This window comes from Penicillium chermesinum (assembly GCF_028974085.1).
Source record: "Penicillium chermesinum strain IBT 19713 chromosome Unknown utg000005l:1.0-4115287.0:1.0-4118363.0, whole genome shotgun sequence".
Taxonomy (NCBI): Eukaryota; Fungi; Ascomycota; class Eurotiomycetes; order Eurotiales; family Aspergillaceae; genus Penicillium; species Penicillium chermesinum.
Genome location: NW_026695315.1, coordinates 2498616 through 2517979, shown reverse-complemented (window position 1 = coordinate 2517979; position 19364 = coordinate 2498616). Strand labels below are relative to the sequence as shown.

General features: G+C 49.2%; 8 protein-coding genes across 8 annotated transcripts; 4 read left to right on the top strand and 4 right to left on the bottom strand.

Moving 5' to 3' along the window:
• Positions 1 to 586: 586 nt before the first annotated feature.
• On the bottom strand, positions 587 to 973 carry N7468_007113 (uncharacterized protein; the record flags this gene model as incomplete). Its single annotated transcript, XM_058476409.1, has 1 exon — positions 587 to 973. One exon carries the CDS (start codon positions 971 to 973, stop codon positions 587 to 589), a length of 387 nt encoding a protein of 128 aa, XP_058329299.1.
• A 4244-nt stretch (positions 974 to 5217) lies between these two features.
• On the bottom strand, positions 5218 to 6355 carry N7468_007112 (Major facilitator superfamily domain general substrate transporter; the record flags this gene model as incomplete). The annotated part of the gene is made up of 6 exons (XM_058476408.1): positions 5218 to 5597; positions 5663 to 5814; positions 5880 to 6030; positions 6079 to 6096; positions 6153 to 6202; positions 6255 to 6355. The coding sequence occupies 6 exons, from the start codon at positions 6353 to 6355 to the stop codon at positions 5218 to 5220; spliced, it is 852 nt and encodes a 283-aa protein (XP_058329298.1).
• Positions 6356 to 6998: 643 nt separating this feature from the next.
• N7468_007111 (naringenin-2-oxoglutarate 3-dioxygenase) lies at positions 6999 to 8405 on the top strand (the record flags this gene model as incomplete). The annotated part of the gene is made up of 6 exons (XM_058476407.1): positions 6999 to 7053; positions 7106 to 7207; positions 7269 to 7437; positions 7494 to 7617; positions 7678 to 8105; positions 8162 to 8405. 6 exons carry the CDS (start codon positions 6999 to 7001, stop codon positions 8403 to 8405), a joined length of 1122 nt encoding a protein of 373 aa, XP_058329297.1.
• A 532-nt stretch (positions 8406 to 8937) lies between these two features.
• Positions 8938 to 9320, bottom strand: N7468_007110 (uncharacterized protein; the record flags this gene model as incomplete). Its single annotated transcript, XM_058476406.1, has 2 exons — positions 8938 to 9120; positions 9153 to 9320. The coding sequence occupies 2 exons, from the start codon at positions 9318 to 9320 to the stop codon at positions 8938 to 8940; spliced, it is 351 nt and encodes a 116-aa protein (XP_058329296.1).
• Positions 9321 to 10312: 992 nt separating this feature from the next.
• N7468_007109 (uncharacterized protein) lies at positions 10313 to 11420 on the top strand (the record flags this gene model as incomplete). The annotated part of the gene is made up of 2 exons (XM_058476405.1): positions 10313 to 10568; positions 10612 to 11420. The coding sequence occupies 2 exons, from the start codon at positions 10313 to 10315 to the stop codon at positions 11418 to 11420; spliced, it is 1065 nt and encodes a 354-aa protein (XP_058329295.1).
• A 1146-nt stretch (positions 11421 to 12566) lies between these two features.
• On the bottom strand, positions 12567 to 12836 carry N7468_007108 (uncharacterized protein; the record flags this gene model as incomplete). The annotated part of the gene is made up of 1 exon (XM_058476404.1): positions 12567 to 12836. One exon carries the CDS (start codon positions 12834 to 12836, stop codon positions 12567 to 12569), a length of 270 nt encoding a protein of 89 aa, XP_058329294.1.
• A 281-nt stretch (positions 12837 to 13117) lies between these two features.
• N7468_007107 (uncharacterized protein) lies at positions 13118 to 14519 on the top strand (the record flags this gene model as incomplete). Its single annotated transcript, XM_058476403.1, has 3 exons — positions 13118 to 13474; positions 13537 to 13886; positions 13910 to 14519. 3 exons carry the CDS (start codon positions 13118 to 13120, stop codon positions 14517 to 14519), a joined length of 1317 nt encoding a protein of 438 aa, XP_058329293.1.
• Positions 14520 to 15436: 917 nt separating this feature from the next.
• N7468_007106 (uncharacterized protein) lies at positions 15437 to 18859 on the top strand (the record flags this gene model as incomplete). The annotated part of the gene is made up of 4 exons (XM_058476402.1): positions 15437 to 15619; positions 15665 to 15994; positions 16060 to 16158; positions 16232 to 18859. 4 exons carry the CDS (start codon positions 15437 to 15439, stop codon positions 18857 to 18859), a joined length of 3240 nt encoding a protein of 1079 aa, XP_058329292.1.
• Between the last annotated feature and the right edge of the window lie 505 nt (positions 18860 to 19364).

Below are 19364 nucleotides of genomic sequence, written 5' to 3'. Positions count from 1 at the left end.
ATTCCTGTTCCGTAGGCGCGTCCGTCTAACCCAGTGACTGGTACAGCATTTGGGTTGGCGTAAACGGGTACTCCATGAGCTCTGGCCCATGCCTTGGACAGAAAATTTCCACATGCTCCAGAATCAATGAACGCTCGTGCTTTTCTTCCCATAAGGATCACTTCGACCTTTAGGTGAGGTCCCCACTGCGTTCCGCAAATTGATTGGTTCTGGTTCTTCTTGGCAGGGTCGGATGGTAACAATCCGTGTCTGGCCAGGTAGCTGCTCTTGTACTGGCGTCGCCATCGTGGTGCTTTCTCGTATACGTTTGTTTCGAGTCGGTAGGGTTTGGCCTCAGCTTTTTCTTTGTCGTGTTGCGGGCAAGAATGTAGTTCATAGCACCGCGTGAAGGGTATCGTGCTGTGGTCGGGATGCCTGGCGTATCCGCGACATGAGCAATCCGCTTCATCGCACGGGCATCCTGCGCTGTAGGGTATTTCGTGTTCTGGTCGGAACGCGTACCGCTGTGGGTCGCACTCGATCCAGGCCCTCTTCTTTTCTTCTTTGGTGGTGTTCCTGTTCATGAGTTCGCACAACTCGTTTAACTTCATAACTGCTCCTCTGATGTAGGGTTCTTCCTGACAATTCGGTTGAATATCTCGACGGCCCATTCTGGGTCCTGGTAGTGCAGTTCGGGGCATGGAGGTTCGTATTCGAGGTCCTGGGAGCCCTTCGTTCCTTGAACGAGGTTTCGTGTCTCCTGGGATAGTCCCTCTTGCTCCTGGGACTCGGATTCGTCCAGAGTCCAACTTCTGTTATCCCAATCGATCTCTGGGAACTCGTGTCGCTGGTTTTCTTTCAACAGTTCCGAGGTGTCACTCCCCTCGTACGTCTGTGCTTCTGTGTCTTTGTCGTTGGTGTTTCTCGCGGTTCCGTCCGTTGGTTCGCTGTCTGCGATCTCGCTTTCACTTAGCGTCGTCCATGCTTCAAGCATGTCTTGGATGTCTGATAATGTTTCGTCCCTCTCGCGCTCTTCCGTGGCGCAGATTTGTTTGGTCTCGTTGTATCCGCCTCGGCTCTCGTTTGTTGCTCGAAGTTGCTGCGGTTGTCGCGGTTTCCGTGGTTTAGGGCATTCTTTTGCGAAATGTCCTCCTTGGTTGCAGTTGAAGCATTTTCCTTTCATCTGCCTATATTGCTTTTCCTTTCGTGGGTTTTCTGCCGCGTCCAGATCCATAGGTTGCAATCCATATGGGTCATTGTACTGGGCCTGTCGTGGCTCTCTTCGACCTCCTCGTCGTCGGAATCCGTGGGTTCGGGGAGGTTGTCCTTGTCCCCGCCACTGTCGTGCTTCTCGTCGTTGAAGCGATCTTTCGTATAGTCGGTTGTCGAACTTGACTGCGACTTCCATGAGTTTGCTCAACCTATCGGGTCGGTCGATTCGCATGATTTCGTCTTTCACATCTTCCTTAAGACCGTCTTCATAGATGGCGATGTACGCATCCTCATCCCAATCGAGATGAGAGATGATTTGTTGGAATTCAGCGGTGTATACACTGGCTGATCCAGTTTGTCGGAGTCTCCTCAATCGTCGTTCCGCGGTACGGGTTGCATCAACATCCCCAAAGGTGGCTTCTAATTTCTTCTTAAAGTTGGAGTATGACGCGAAAACTTCTTTTGTAGCTTCATCGCGGTCCTTGCTGGGTTTGTCGGTATAGTCCCGGATGTATGGTTCGAACCATTCGAACGCTTGTCCTCGCAGGTACGTGGATGCATACATGACCTTATCGACTTCGGACTGGAAGTTGACAAGTCGTAATTGCATATCCATCTGCGTCAAGAATGCTCGCAACTTGCCTCGGTGTCCTTCGAAGAAATCTGGCTTCGGTGGTTTGATCTGTGGCAATCGTTGCTTCTCTAGTTCCATAATTTGTTCCTGTAACTGGCTGAGCATGCCTTCCAACTGAGCGTTGGTAGGTGGTGCAGCTGGTGCTGGTGGGCGTGGGGTGTTACTGCCTTGAGTCGACATAGTGGCGTCAAGGTCAGGGCGTCAATTGCTGTTCAGTGTCGTACTTGTTCGAGATGGGCGATCAATGTGTTACGCACTACCTAGCGAGTCTCGGTGAGTGGGTCCTCAAAGGGTGATACTTCTCTTGGTCACTCTGCACGCCAAGGGTGTCTCGTCACTCTATTGCAATGCCTACCGATCACACACGGCAACAGGCCTTAGATGCTCAAGTCCTTAGAGGTCTTGCTTAGTAAACGTGGAGCTGCTGAGGGCGCCGACGAGGTCAGGTTCTTATGGATCTCCCCTTCGTCGTTAGGTTTGGATTCGAGACAAGTATGAACAATGAACCGTTGTCGTATTCCAATCTTGTGGTTCCTAAGTAACAATGATGTAGAATCAAGAAGAGATTGATCGCGAAGAACTAAATACATGGTGCCAAGTGAGTGTCCTTATATATCCAGTCCTTCCTGTCACTGATGTGTTCGGGACACATCGCTGATGCGCTCCGCGCATCGCTGATGTGCAGTGCACATCGCTGATGAGCCACTGTTGCCTTGCTGCCTTAGACAGCTGTTCCTGGCTCCTTCATGCCAATTGGTCGGCTGCCATACCTGGCTCCCTTGTCACGTGTGTGTCAATCTTGACAGATCGGTTGGTCGTGGTTGACTTATTTTCTTCAACCGAAGTGGGTCCGTAACACTACACCAGAAAAATCCTAAAAGATAGTTTAGATATACTAATAATATTAGCCTATATAAAGCCTCCCACTTCCTAGAAGAGAATATAAAACATTTAGTAAAAGATACCCAGGAAATATTCGACTAGGGATCACAGAACAAGATCGCCTTCGCCCCCAAAAAGCTAGAGCTAATCCATATCTCCTAGAAACATAGAGACACAAATCCTGTTATCAATATCTGTAATAGGCTCACAGTCCAGCCCGTCCCACTACTAATATCTATAGACCCAAACCTATTACTAAGATAACTTAGAGTATATCTAGATCGGCGTCTTAACTAGCATATATATATACTAGTAAGGGCAGCCAAGGCCTAGAATATCACAAGACATATCTGGGACCTGGTATACATAATCTATAGCCCCCCAGCATACTTACTAAGAAAAGTAATTATTACCTACATCACCCCCTCACTATTATACAGATCAGAAGCTTGGTATAACAGCTATATAAAGCCTGCTCGGCAGCTACACAGGCCCCTAATAGTCAGCTCTTAGCTAGGATAGCATATAGACCTACTAAACAGAACCCTGGTCTTAGCCTTTAAAGACACACTACCAGTCTTCCAGACTACTCTAGTTCCAGCACTCTTTAGAGATACAGACATACTATCAACTACAACATCGCTAGAAGAGGCTAAATACCAGTTTGCTCTACACCTGGCCACAATAGACAACCAGCATCTACTTATAGGACATATCTAACCCCCAATAATTACCAAGAGAAGAGACACAGACTCAAGACAGCGATCCAAGACAAAGATACAGATTCTTAGATAGATATACCCTACAATATTACAGCCTATCTTGACGATACTATATTACACCAATAACTGCCGAACAGACCCTATCTTAGGGCTAGGAAAAGATAAAGTAGTGATAGATTTCAAGGAGTGATAAGATTCCCTTAGGAATCTAGACATCACAATTTTCTCTAATAACTTTGAATAAAGCCTTCTAACAGGAAGGGCAGTAGGCTACAGATTTACAGTCTACCAAGTTTAAACAAAACTGGCAACAAAATCTAGGACTCTTAATCCCTAGTCCCATATCTTTGATACAAAGGCTGTCAAAGCCTGGCACAGCCTAGAACAAGCCCTAGATTTAGCCTTTTAGAGAGTGATAATCTGGCTCTATATAAATAGTACCTCGGTGATCTAGTATATCCAGGGCTGGGTATCTACAACTTCCCAGTAAGCCTTTCTAAGATATCACAAGGCTATATAGATATATGAAATTAAGGTCCGCTAGACCCTAGGATATATAGACATTACCGGCAACGAGGCTATAGACACCTTAGCAGACGACAGCTACCGACAAGTATCCCAAGATAGACTAGAAACACAGCCTACTATAAACGGCATAAAGTCGATCTTTAAGGCTTATAGACACGCCGTATAGGTGGAATAGTAGAAAAGGGCTTCACAGGCTCTCTCTGCCTAATATAAACACTAGCAGCTAGAGTATAAGATAGCATACCCGCCTAAACTTTATCTACCCAGATATATCTTTTACTAGCTCCTAGCCCTAAGATCCTCGCATAAAGACTTTGACTGGTATTACCGGCGCCTAACACATAAAGATGCTAAGCTAGACTACTTATGCAGACACCAAAAGACCCCGGAACACATTGTGCTCTATCGCCTATCCCAGCAGACTTTCATACTCTAGCCAGCGCAGCTAGCAAGCCCGCCTAGTAAACTCTACAAGACTATAGCCTATATCCGCACACTCGAACCTACAGACTTCACACAGCTTTGCACAGTCACAAGGTTCTACACTGCGATTTGCCTGTGTTAGGGCCTCTCAAACTCTTCCCTTTCCTTCCCCTCCTCTCTTATTATATATTCTCTTCCTTTACTGTCTCCTTTTCTCTACTCTCTCCTTTCTCTCTTTTATCTATCTTTCCTTTTTCAAAAACGGCGCTATAAGCGCCTAGGGACCCTGGTCCTATTAACGCTGGACTTAAGTCTACTAAAACCACACGAAACGTCCTACAGATCGGGGGCAAAACCCGCGGAACTACAGCCCCATGACCCGGCTCTAGAAGCGCTAAGCTGCTTTCTGGGAGGAATTTAGGCTGGATAATAGCTAAGGCAAATCGCCAACTGGTGTATTGTAACAGCCATTTTCGGCAAAGATAGACTCCTAGCTTAGCACGTCCCCATGCCCCAAGGGAGGCTTGGAGCTGGCGGCATACACCGCCAGCTCCCTGGACGTTAATAATTACATACATACATACATAGAACAGCACTGCTACAGAAGCGATGGTGTATATGACCCACGAGGGATAGATCGCAGCCACGGTCGTTCCAAGCCATGAAACCACAATTTGAATGGCATTAACCACCGTTGGCAACTGGTTTATCTTTTCCACTGAGTATCCCTCCGCTTTAAGCCACAAATTCATGTAACTTGCTGGGTAACTAGATATAATCATACATCTGCGACTCAGTCAGAATGCTTTGAGGTTATCCAGGTATTCAGATCCCAACTCACGCATAGCATGTTATGAAAACCCAAATATGCCATCGTTTCAAAGAGCGCGTAAAGACATCAAGCCCCAGTTTTGTGGGCCGTCGAATTTTAGCTAGGCGGACTCTCTCTTTCGCCAATGCAATATCATTTGCAGTCAAATAGAACGGACGCGGCGAGTCGGGTATTCCTGGGAATATGAGGAATCCAATTAATGCTACTGGGAGGGTGAAAATGCCGTCGATGATAAATAACCATCTCCAACCAGGCATACCGCCGACCCCCGAGAGGTTGGTATACGCTGCTGCTTGAAGATAGCCACTGACCATGCTTCCAAGTGGGTTGCACACGAACCATACACCAGCTCTTTTAAAGAGCTCCGACCCGGAGTACCAAGAACCTTCAGATGAAAGTTAGGTTTGGGGCCTACAACGAAGGATATGTTTATCTTTCCATGTCGCTCACCGAGGATAAAATGAGTGCCGGCGAAAACAGGGGCCTCGAACATGCCAACCAGGAATCGGAGCGCGTAAAGCTGATTCACATTGGTCACACGACTTTGTCCAAAAGTGCAGATACCCCAGAGGACCTCAAGAGTAGGAAGGAGCCATCGTGCCCTAGATACGCTGGTAAGTTCATGGTTTGAATATCTCGATGCGGGCATCGGGGACCTCGCACGTACAATCTCGGTCGTGACATGAGGAGTAGCCCGGGAACCTGGAATACCACATATGCGGTATAGTAACAGACATTAAAGTAATTGAGCTGATCGCCATTCAGCTGGAAATCCTCTTTCAGCCCACTCGTGTAGGCATTGCTAATATTCGTCTGATCTGTAGTAGCTTAGTACTGCTTAAAATTTCATCAACATTATGACTTACCTAGATATTTCACAAAAACTAGATTTTAGATTTTTGTTAATTTATCTATTTTGTGCATGAGCAAAGAATCTTACAGCAAAGGCACGCAAAGACAAGAATCGAGATGTCCAACTTGAACAGCAGCCTGTACAAGGGACGTCAGTACAGGATATAGTCAAGAAAGACGTATTACCTACTTCCGTTCTTCTGCAGGATACGCTGACGGATACCAATTAAAAACCTCCTTGAAAAGCCCCAGAAGGGAGCGGTTCGCAGGGTTGATTTTCTGTCCGGGCATGCCTTGCTGTGCGTTCTCGAATGTCCACGCACTGTGATGAGCAATGTCTTATTCGGTTATGCAATCAAGCACTTTTCTGTTAATCGTCCGCTCTGTTCGGACATTATATAGTCTAGCCCACGAAAACGATACTGGCATTAGTGGCCCATGCCCGCTTGATAGCCGCCATTGCGATTTCTCCACTCCTTGTCGCCATCTGTGCCATCGGAAAATGTCCGACAGAAACCCCCCCGAAAGAGGTACCTATCGTTCAGCAAATAGCGTTAATCCTCGGGGAATACTATGCCCTGAGGGGAGCTACTTTATCCTGTGCAGCTGCTGTCCCGCGACATCCTGACTCGTGATGGCGTGCGTGGCCCGGCCAGCAACCAACAATAGTAGCTGCAGCTCGGTATGACCATAGGCCGCGTTAATGACGTGCTTCCGAACTTTCAAAATGCCCCCCAATCATGGAACCTCGAACATCACAAAGAGGGCTTGCGGGGGTAAACCGACCGGCAACTCTCCGCTTTTCTAACTTATATCAGGACCATCCCCCGCTTGCTCATGTCCGCCTGCAGACTACTTCATCAGCCACGGACGGAAACAGAATTAGCCTGTTCATGAACATATCAAATATCACTTGCAGCACACAACCCTCAATATGCCCGGCAAAATAATTGATAGATACGACCATGTTCCAGTAACCAAAGAGGACTGTAAGTGTTGAATAATATACCGAGCCAATTTGACCGTGCTGACTCCGGTCAGTGGATTGGGCGGATCTAGTCACTCTCGACTTGAGCCAGTTCGAGCAGCCAGGTGGTAAAGAGTCGCTCGTCAAACAGCTGGATCATGCTGTGCGGAATGTTGGTGAGAATTTCCCTGCAATCAAGTGGCCTTGATCAATATTCGGCTAATTTTGTGTTTGTAGGCTTCTTCTACGTGAAGAACTTTAACATCAGTCAAGAGGAAGTGGATCGCCAGTTTGCCCTCGGTCGCGAATTTTATGCCCTTCCGTTGGAGGAGAAACTCAAATATCATAATGCCGATGACCTCGCTAAGGGGGAGTACAACGGCTACAGGCCTGCTGGGCACCGCATGTTAGTCGGACATACGACTCGGAGTTGCAAACGGACTGTGCTAACTTCCTACTTAGAATGGGGAATGGCGTGAAAGATAATGTTCAGGTGTATAACATCCCCAAGTTCGACGGCTATCACAACCGCCAACAGCCTCAGGTTGTGGCTGATAATATACAGGAAGTCGAAACATTCAGTCGGGTACGTTCCCTCGCATTATTCGCTTCTTGCAGACCACCATGAACTGACTCAAACACAAAGAAATGCCATACCGAAGTAGTAGAGAAGCTGCTTCGGCTTTTCGCTATTCTTCTCGAGTTACCCGACGAGGACCAATTAGTTCGAGACCACCAGTATGACGTTAAGGGCGAGGATCATCTGCGCTACATGCACTACAGTGCTCGCAGCGTAGAAGAGAACAAGAAAGTCAGCGGCCTATACAGCGCCGGCCACACTGACTTAGGATCAATCACGTTACTCTTCCGTCAACCCGTTGCGGCTCTCCAAATTCTGAATTCTCAAGGGGAATGGAAATGGGTTCGCCCGCAAGACGGAACCATCACCATCAATACCTGTGATGCACTCACAGCGTTGACGGGAGGTTTGATCAAGTCCAGTATCCACCGCGTCCATGCACCACCAGCGGATCAAGCCCATGTGGATCGTCTAGGTGTCCTGTACTTTGCTCGGTGAGTTATACAGAAGAGTGCAAGAAGACTGCCTCGGCTAATGAACATCACAATAGACCCAACAACCACGTCATCCTCGACCCTATTAGCAATAGTCCTCTTCTCAATCGTCTTGGACTCCACGATAATGAATTGACTAGGCTCGGCCAGCATCTTACTATGGAAGAGTGGGTCAAGGTCCGACAGACGCAGCAGCAGCGTCGGGTCAAAGACGTCAAGATCTCGGAGGATGGCAAGTTCACACATGGAGAGAAGGACCTCGAGATTCTCCCCGGGCTTAATGCTAAGGTCTATAGCTAAGCAAATCCTTCTATTAGCTGAGCATCCTCAGTAAATACCATGATACTATCAATCAATGTCAGTCCGGAATCTCAATTTAGTAAACAACCAAGTCGACTTGGATAGCACCATTTGGGCGATAGCTGGCAGACGCTGGATCATACGTATTGCAAGAATCTCTTCGAGATGAACCTCTGTAGAGATCAGATCTTCCACACCCTTGTTTTTGGCATCTCGCATTAGGGGTCCCCAAGCAAACGGTCTTCCATGCCCACACAGTCTTAGAGAATACATTAGTAGTCGGTACAAGATTCGGAGACGGGACATACCTGGATACTATTTAGAAGCGTACTCAGCTCATTGGATACCCATTAGAGTCGTCAGTGAAGCCAGGTATAGGCATAGCCGTTGAGGTTGACTTTCGCTTGACAAGTAAGATATATCTCGCAAAGCTTTTGACCTACCTCAGATTTCTGGAGAGCTAAGACTTCTGGCTTCTGGGAGAGGACCATAGGGTCTCTACTGCCCAGCAGCAGAGTCAATCAATACTGAATTAACGGCGAACCCTTTCCGCATCAGCCTCGGCCACGAAAAGCTCTAGGAGCTCTCTGTTTCCACGCTGGCATGGCAGAGATACTATGACTTTGACGTCGTCAGAGCTGTGGTGCCGGACGACATTCTCTGGAGGGAAATCAGGATTGATAGTGAACCAAGCACGGACAACCTTAAACGTTAACTAAAACCAGGGATAGTCAGATAAAGACACACTTCCAGGCCATCCATGGTGCCCTCTCGCTCGACTGCGCCGTCCATATCAAACCACTCTGACTCGCGGCGGGAAGCTCGTGGCGTAGGAAAGCACTGTAGCACGTTCGAAACCAACTCAGTCGGCCAGTGCAGGAGGGCAGCAAAGGTTGGTCGACTGGAAAAGACCATGACACAGTTTACGATCGGTTTGATGATAGAGAAGGCTCAAGCTCTGAGGGGGTATCCTGGCCTTCTTATATGCCAACTATTCCACACGCTTGTGCTGTTTCCAATCATACGAATCTATCGAGAAGTGCTTTTTTGTTTTTGCAGTAGCTGATATCCCACCATCTGCATAAATGACGTCCAAGTGGTCAGCAATTGTTCCGCCATGAGATTTATGGTTCCCCAGAGTCACGTTAAGAATTTGGCCAATAAACTTTGTCACCCACCAGCTCTATTCTGCTTAGTCCCGTCCCATCCCGTCCTACCCTTCTCTTTTCACTCTTTGTAAAGATTAAATCATCTGGTTACTTTGAGGATTCGGCGATCTGACAAAACAAAAGTAACAAAGTTTTCTTTTTTCTTTTCTTTTCTTTTCTTTTCTTTTTTTTTAAATTATCTTCATAATATCGTGGCCCCCTTTCCCGTTGGGTGTGCATCTTGCGACTTGGCAGTCAGTACGGAAGTACTCGAGAGCCTGTGAAGGTAAATCAGGTCCCTTGTGCTTCTCGTCCGTATTCTTATTTCGTCCTTTACCACACGCTTCTCTGTGCCTCACGAAAAACTGGAGCTTGAATGGACTACAATAAGTCTCTTGACATGCTACATGCGGCGGAAGAGGCTGTTTGGATGAAGAACGTAAATACCGCTCGTGCGGACGGACGTATTTGCAGCTGGGCTTCTGCTTTATCCTGAAAAGCTCCCATGTCGGCTAGAAGGGGGATTCATCAACGGGTCTTACAATATTAGCCAACAAATTATTTTCGATAATGGAATAACTTGGTTTCTTCGCCTTCCTCGTGCTAGCAGTATTTCTCCCGAATACGCAAATGAAAAGGTGGCTATGGAGGTCCAAGCACTCTTCCTCATATATGAGGAGACAACTATACCTGTCCCCAAAATTCATGCTTGGGGACTTGCAGAAGAAAATCAGCTGGGTTTAGGTCCTTTTATCTCTGATGGACTTCATTGAGGGTGTTTGCCTTAACGATGTTTTTGGTGGGGGCCATTCCAGACTTCTTAAGGAAGAAATCCCAGAGACCAATATCGAATACGTTTACAGACAGATGGCAAATATTATGTTGCAAATATTCGAGATCAACTTCGACCGGATTGGCAACTTGCCAACTCGGAAGACAAGATTCGCTGCCCCTAGCCGGCCGCTCACGTGGAAGGCGCATGAGATTCTGAGGGTAGGAGACGTGAATACATTTGGTTTGTGATACGGACGACCTCAAACATGAAATTAGGCTAATAGCATTAGGTGTCTGGGCGCATGATCTCCAATCCACTAGAAAATACGTCGAATACGTCAACAACCAAGACTGGCAGCAGCTCCTCTGTCAACCAAATTCAATCGCAGGGCCGCTGAGTTCAAGATCGAGATACGCGGAGTTGAACATATTGAAGTCTCTGATCCCCGAATCAACAAATACAACCTACGACCGCGGCCCTTTCAAACTCATACGTGATGATTTCGGCATGGCAAATGTGATCGTTCGAAGTAAGGATGACCTTACCATCGCCGGCGTGGTGGATATCGAGTGGGTCTATGCCGGACCAGCTCAATTATTTGGATCTGCTCCCTGGTGGCTTCTCCTTGATCGTCCTGTCAACGACGAGTGGGACTTCGAAGCGGGAGAGGCCCCAAAGGCTACTGATCGCTACTTCAAATGTCTCGAGGTCTTCATACGCGTACTTGAGGAGGAAGAGACAAGAATGAAAGAAAGCGGTCAGAGAGAACTCACTGAGTTGGTCAAATGGTCCAGAGACGAAGGCGCTATGTGGCTCCATATGCTCCTTTCCAGTGGCTTCTTTGATGATCTGACCTTTCCTTGTATGCAGCTGCGAAATTACAAGGGCGCGCAATGGTGGGATCAGTGTATGAAGGAATATGGGCATACAGAGGAGGTCGAAAAATTTGTCGTTGATAAGATGAAGGACCTGGCAGCGTACGACGAGATCAAGGAGAAGGTCGAGCACCATAAGGTTCTCATGGATAACAAGGAAATATCCGCAGAGGATTTCATTTCCAGTGTGCTTTCCATTCTCGGCCCTGCTGAATAGCTCTGCCCAGGTTCAAAAAGGTTCGAAGTCCCAAGAGCGGTGATAGTGGCACACTGCGGGATACTAGATGCCTTCACCACTATCGTTTTTACTCGGCCGTTGTTGCCCAGCAGAACATGGCCGTAGGCCGCATGCATGTATCTACCATTCTACAACTACTATCATACTATGTAGGTTGGGAAACACAAAGGAAAGCGCAAGCAATGAAAATGCGCTCTCGATCAATGTGCTCTTTCTTGAGGGTTGTACTCTGATTAATGTCTTTTTTGGAATGTCTCAGTTCAGGACGTTGAATCCGTTGCTGTATTGGCGTAAGTGTCATAGCACATCGGCCCTATAGTGGTGGTGTTCCTGTCGGCGATGGCTGCGGTGGACGAGAATACCTCGACCTTATTTTCTGGGTTTGAGGATCTTCATAACAGGGCGCAGCTGGAAGTTGATCAGCCCAACCCCTTTTCTGTAGTAACGAGAAGGGAATAGCGTGGATGGGAGAACGGAACTTTGCGGCTAAGACGGAACCAGGCGGACTATATGGACCAATCGTCGAGCCAACGTGAGACTGACAAGAATTGTGGTAATTTGCAGAGCCAATAAACTAGACATTTGGCAAATGAGGACCCTCTCAATCTTCGCGCCGATCAACTCGCTGTTGGTCGTTTGATGTCAGCCCAAGACTTTGAGCGAGGATTATTGAATGAGCCCGTTGACATCCTGACCATAATTATCCTGAATCAATCAGATGATAGATAATGCGTTTTTGAGAAATCTGCTTAAATATTCCCGAGGCACGCATGCATGCTGAGAGGTTAGGCATCCTTCCTGCAAGTAAACTCCGAGCACGTTCGTCGATTCGGAGTCGTTCAACTTTCAACTTTACCTCGGTGCATATAAGGGGCGCGGTTCGCTGTGTGCCAATTCGCGGCGCTTCTCAGTTAGGATAGGCTTATTATTGGGTTTGAAGGGCATCCGATCTGTGCCGCTGAATATACCACCTCTGTGGAGGTGCATTTGCCCAGGCAGGTTTTGACAGGTTCATCCGCGGTACGTTCGGAGGTCAGAGACCCTTCGATCATATGCAAAGTCGGAGCATGCTGGCTGCCAGTGCAGGAAACGTTGCATCCAGCGTTGGGAACGTCCATATCCTTACTACGCAGTAGTGGTAAGCCCGTCGATCACAGCCCTACAAAGAACTCTGGGGTGCGGGGTCAACCGAACTTTCGCGTCGCTTACTAGTAGTGTGGAGATCAAGCCCCTTTCCATGGCCCCATCCGAGGTCACAAATTTGAGTTCTCCGTGCCTGAAACAGTTGATGTCGATCGATGGGACAACAACTATGCAGATCTCACAATCAGGAGGCCTCCTGTCAGAAGCGGCCAGAAGATATTCGATGTTGAATCCAGCGTTCACGAGCTGCATGTTGGTCGGCAAGTGCCTCCCCGAGAGGCTCGAAAGAGTGAGGGAACAAAGATTGCCAGGGGAAGAACGGTCGATCTGAGATGAAAACCTGCAAAGCAAGAAAGTGGGTGCCTCGGCTGGAATTTACATCACATTCATACCAGTAAGACAGGGTATTTAGATCCAAACCCCCCTCCTCCCCCCCTTGTTTACTCCCTGACAAGCTCATCCAAACATTCCATCGACCATTTGTCTCCGCTCCCACAATGGTACACTTGGGCATGCCAGTGGGCTATTTCATAATGGCCGTTATGGCTCTCATGACGGCCATTACCTCTACGCAAGCAGCGGCTGTACCCATTGTCCACGCTCCTCTGGCACGCCGAGGTCTACCCAAGTCCCCTAGCAGTGATCCATTCTATGACCCCCCAGCAGGGTTTGAATCCTCCAAACCAGGCACCATTCTTCGACAACGCAAGATTAATGTCGCCTTTTTCGGACTGATCCCAGACCCAGTAGAGTCGTACCAGCTGTTGTATCGCACTACTGCCATCAATGGATCTGCAATCGCAACTGTGACGACTGTTTTCAAACCCACGAATGCCAAGAAAGATCGTTTTGTTTCTTCCAAACGGCATATGACAGCTCAGCCTCGATCTGTGACCCCAGCTATACCTACCAGCTCGCTGCACCCCAGACCGATCTGCTCACGTCTGCCGAGCAATTGATTCTCCAAGCTTACCTTCTTCTGGGATACGTTGTTGCGTCCCCCGACTACGAGGGTCCCGATGCGGCTTTCGGCCCAGGTCGCCTTGCGGGCACAGGCGTTCTTGATGGCATGCGGGCTATCAGTAGCTTCAGTACCCTCGGGTTCAACACAAAAACCCCACAGATCGTTGGCACTGGCTACTCAGGAGGTGCTATTGCTACTGGCTGGGCAGCTTCTCTGCAGCCATCCTATGCCTCGGAGTTGGACATCAAGGGCTGGGCTCAAGGAGGTACACCTGCCAACCTCACTGGAACCTTGGTCTACATTGATGATACCCTCTTCAGTGGATTCATTCCCCCGCCGTGGCTGGCTTAGCCATGCCCAGTGCTTATGGGGCCCTGATCAACCCCGTGCTGGACCGCATCATTACCGATAACGGCAGATCGGCCCTCAACAAGGCCAAGGCTACATGTGCCCCTGGTGATCTGATCAACTTCCCGGAGAAGTCTATTCTATCCACTGACTTCCAGACCCTCGGCAGGGGTCTTCTCTATGAGCCTACTATCCGCTCGATTCTCCAGAAGAATACCATGGGAGTGACGAAGTCGGAGACCCCCGCCGCACCTGTGTTTGTCTACCATGCTACGTACGATGAGATCATTCCGTACGCCAATACATCGACTCTTGTTGATTCGTGGTGTGACTACGGTGCAGATGTGAAATTCACCACCTACGGTGCTGGAGGTCATATCACCACTGAAGTGATCGCTTTACCTGAAGTTATCAAATTCGTCGAGGCGGCCTTTGCGGGGACAACCGACAAGGGCTGCACTCGCAACACCGAATTGGGTAGTATACTGAACCCGCTCGCTCTTGGAGCCGACCTTGAACCCATCTTGATCAAGCTTGTGGAGGTCTTGGCCAAGGCTGGCACTGGGGATTCCGACATTAAGAAGAACCTTACTGTGCTTGAAGACGTCGTTACTTGGCACTGAGTGGCTTGAAGGTGGAATCTATGTGTATAATCTTCATGCATTGCGCAATCTAGTTCCCTCAAGGAACCAGTATATAATCTTTAAGTTACCCTTTTAATCTTGAATAAATTTTAAGTTCCAAGACTTACCGTAACTATGTGTAATTTAATGATTGGGTAGAGGGTAAGGATGCCTAGAGTTCCGTAGGCTACATCACGGAGTTGCCTCGAATGATTTCTCTTGAATGGTTACCCTTTCGTGCTTATTTGCGTCATTTTCTCGCGGCTCTGCTGCACAGGTCGACCGAATGCGCAAAAAAAAGGGGGTCTAAAGCGTCAGTCCAGACCCGATCTGCACATCACCCAGGCGATGGTCGTGCTTCGTTTGGTAGACAAAACAGCCTCGCGGGATCTTTTTGGTCGAAACAAAGCCTTGCCTGCCAGACAGTTAACTGCTGAGCATAAGCCATCAATCCCCAAGGCAACAAGTAGGTCAAGTCTCGAGCCTCGCCGATCAGCTGAGGGCGATCAGGTGGGAAGTTCTTATCTTTCGGTCGCGATTAGCGATACGACGGGACCCGTGAAAGACGTGATCGGTTCCGCATTGTCCTGGCAGAAACCCATGGTGTAGATGCACATTCCTTCTTTTTGATTTTTCCCGTTGTTTCTGCTTCAGAAGCAGAAACCGTTGGCCCGTGGAAAAACAATTCTGCAGTAGACATGATCAGCTGTGGTGGCGTTTCCAGGCTGACTTGAACACTCGAGACCTGTCGAGTCACCGGGTGTGCGTCACAATCTCTCCGCCTCTCCGCATCTCGCATCCTGCCGTTTCGGTATATCTAGGGTCTTCCCTTCTTCCACATCATGGTGTTTGGCCCCTAAGGTTTCACAAAATCCCGTGTTGTGAACCTCTCGGATCCCGCTCGTTTGACTAGTTGGATGCGGAGAAGCTCCCCCCAGGCCCCGAAGGTCCCAGGCCCAACGGGCAATGATATGCTTGGTTCCTACTCTCTGAACAACTCAATCTGCAACCACCCCCCCGGCGCCGCGTGGCTCCTCCCATACTTCTCTATCTCTATTCGCGCAGTTTACCACTTTGTTAGCATGGCCGGCTTTACCTCGGTCACTCTTCGACAATACTCCTGATAACGAATCTCTTGCTGATAGCGTCCCCATCCACGTGCCTGGGTAAGCTCCTGTTCAATCGCCCTTTCCAAAGCTGCACATCTGACCAGAGAGAAGATTGCTGGGATGCATCAGCACCCTCGAACTCCGGCGGTGCCATCACGGGCGCCGCCGCCCAACCTTCCCTCCCAGCCCACCTCAATCCGCAGCGACCTCCGCGAACAAGACTCCGCTCCAGCTTCCCCAACCGCCGATATCCGCACAAATATTGCAAGGGGCCTCGGTATTGAAGCTGGCTCAGATTCCTCGGAGGCAGCCAAAGAGGCATTACCCGGGAAAGAGGCTATCGCTAAACTGAACCAGATTGTAGCGGTATGCAATCAGAGCTCGCCGTTAACAGGAAAGAGCGAGCTAACATATTTCTCAAATCTCTTTAGAATTACCATACCAAGGCAGCTCTGATCATTCTGGATGCTCGGGCTGATTTACCTCCTTCTTTCAACCGAGGTTCTCAGGATCCCCGCATCAATCGTTGGGTACGTTTCCATGACCAGTTCTCTGTATTAGGCGCCTTGCGAAGCAAGCCGCTAACCGCTTTCTGCCGAACAGTTCAACGTCGAGATCAAAGATACTGATGTGCTGCGAGAGCCGCTCCGAACATGGCGAAGTTGCGACATTTCCGATGTACCGCCACCACCTCTCATCATCGAAACGTATTTGAACACCAAGGGCCTGACTAACAACGAGAGCTTGGTGATACTGGATGATAATGGGAAACGATGGGATGTGCGAGACTCACTCGTAGCCTGTGGGCTTCGTTCCAACTCCAAGCAATCCCCAGCGGACTCTGATGATATCATTTTAGAGCGCTGGAGAATCGAACTGGGTCAGCCGTCGAGCAGGCTTCCTGCCGACTTAACTTCCATCTTACCAACCGTGTACAAGAAAAGTATCGTTCTGTTCCGGTCACTGTTCACTTATTCGAAATTTTTGCCGGCTTGGAAGTTCTCGCAGCGCAGTAAAAAGCTACGACTAAACCCAGCTTTGCAGGTCAAATACCGAGTGATACAGGGGCCTGCGTCCAGTAGCCAGAGACTTGATGCGCTTACAGTTCCTCTGTACGAAGGAGACGGCAAGGTCGTGGACACATACAGCTTTGGAGTCACCGAATCCCCAGCAGGTCCCTTTTCCGTGCAGGTTACATACCGGACGAACTGTGATTTCAGGGTCGATGATTCGGAAGCCCTGCTGAGTTCACGCTTCATGGGTGCAGACGATGAGATATTCCGCCCCTCATTGCCTTCGGAGGACATCGTTCGACCGAATCCTCATGTGAGTTCAGTACCGGCTGAGCGACGAGTACCTGAAAATCCAGATTGGTCTCAAGCATGGGGTAGTATGAGCATGTGGCATCAACCAGATTGCCTGAAAGTTCGAACCGATACAGATCCCGTATCAACATTGCAAGCACGAGAAAATACTTCTACTTCCGCATCACCAGACTCGGCTTCGAAGAGATTGTTGTCACCCGTGAAGATAGGGGCGTCTGGTCGAGCAGCCCAGATTGCCAGTGAAAACGGTGCATCAAATATTGCTCGACGCCCCTCTGTGTCATTCCAGCCCTTCAAAGCGCCACCACTATCAGCCTCTCCCGCTCTAACTGATCCTCCGCTCAGTGTGTCTCCACGCAATACGCCTATGGCGCGTCCTTCCACTGGAACCTCTGTGGATTCTCGTATCATGCCTCCGCCATCTACAGCTGCATCAGCACGCCGACCTATCTCTCGTCCGGCAGACCAAGCCGTTTCGTCTTCTAACTCTTCCTCTCCCAAGCCAGCATCCATTTCTAGGTATAGTAGCTCATTTAGCCATCGCCGCAATAGACCCTCTGGTGGCCTATCCCGAGGCGACGATGATGCCTCAAGTGGTAGGGCCAGTGCAGCATCATCAAATGTGCAACCTGGCTCAGGTCTTCTCGCCGAGGCGACGGGAACGAGTGCTGAATCGATGCATGCCGATGATGAAAACATTTCGGAGTTTCTCAAAGAACTAGACCTAAAAAAGGATCTGCTTAACCGAAGTGTCTCTTCACAGCAAGCTGGTAATCGTCCAACTTCTGGCGCTTCTGCTGCTCTGGCGCGCTTCCAGCGGATGCGCGAGTCCAATGCCGTTCTCTCAGACTCAATCTCTTCTTCATTACACCTTCAGCGCTCCTCTCTCATCGAGCAAGCCTCTATCTGGGGTTCCGCCTACACTTGCCGGTACATCTACTTCCACGGCTTCACCCCCCGGAAACCAATGTCTCCTCATACTCCCCATACTCCTGCAATCCGATCGCGTCTCAGTTCGAACAGTGTGGCAGATAATGTTAGCACCGAGCGCACTACCAGAGGCCTACACATTGAACACGAGTCTCCAGTCGAGGAGAACCCGAGGGGGGAATCGACGCAGCGTGCTTCTACCATTGCAGGAGCAATTGATATTCCAACGTCGCCTCGGATTTTCGATCCATCCTATCGTCGGTCAAGTTCTGCTGCTCAGCGACGGCGACCGGCTACAGCAAGCGACGAAGACGAACTCTTCCCATTCGGCATACGTAGCGTCAGCCTTGGAGTTGACGGTGGATCGCACATGCAGCGGCGAGCTGAGACAGAAGGTATAGACTCTGCACAAAGCCAGCCACGTCATGCAGGGCAACCAATAACAAGCACTTTGGCAGACCCTAGCACACGTGTCGCCTCCACGACGGAGCCGTTTGACGGGCCTTGCGACCGTGGTCAGACCGCCTCTGTGCCTGTTGCTACATCCTCTTCCTCCAACGCAAATGTCTACCAGCCCCGATTCGCCAGCTCCAGGGGCCGAGGCTTCTCTGGCGGCCCACAGTCCCTCAGTTCTGCGTCGAGTAGTCTGGTCCGTGGGGGCACTATCCCGCCTCACCTCACCGAACGAGATACCGAACGTGATGGCAATGCCAGCGGTAGCAACAGTGGCAACTCAACGTTGGAAGTTCGCCGCGGCTCCGGCCAGCGGTTTGGCACGAGCCGTGCACCACAGTCGCAGGGAACTTTCGAAGACGATGAGCCTTTGCTTTTCGCAATGAGCGACTTCGGTGCTTCCCGGCGCAGTTTGGAAGAAAACCGCCATGGTAACCATGGCGGCACAGACTCAGCCAGTGGCTCTCGCCGAGGCAGTGGGCGTCGCGGACATGGTCTTCCTGGATTTCAACCCTGGAATTAGAACGAGCTGGGGTTGAAGGTTGTTTTCGGCCTCTTTTGATCCACACCTATGGATCCTCTCATTTTCTCTCGTCTTCCTTTCGCGTCATTCACCGCCGTCTGAGATCGACTTCCTTATACCCCGTTTTGAGTGGTTTTGTCATTTCGTTTCTTTTCCAAAATTTTTCCTAGTTTGGGTTGGCTACTTCATAGACTGAACTCTCACTCTGCTTCAAAGCACTGCATAGAAATTGGTTATGTCCTCGTTTGGTTGTCTTCCTCTCACCTTTGGATCTGTCACCTTTTCATCTCAAGTCAGGTTGAAGGATGGCTTTCTCTTTCAAAGCTTTGCATGATTGATACGATTTACGCCAGTCTTGCGAACTCTGGCAGTTTGCTCTTATCTAACCATAAGTTACTTCTCACTATGCCTTCAAGAATTTATTAGAAAATTCATTCAAGACAATATATCTCTCTCTCTAGATATACGACTTGGATTTGAGTTCTGGCTTACAATAAAATGATCG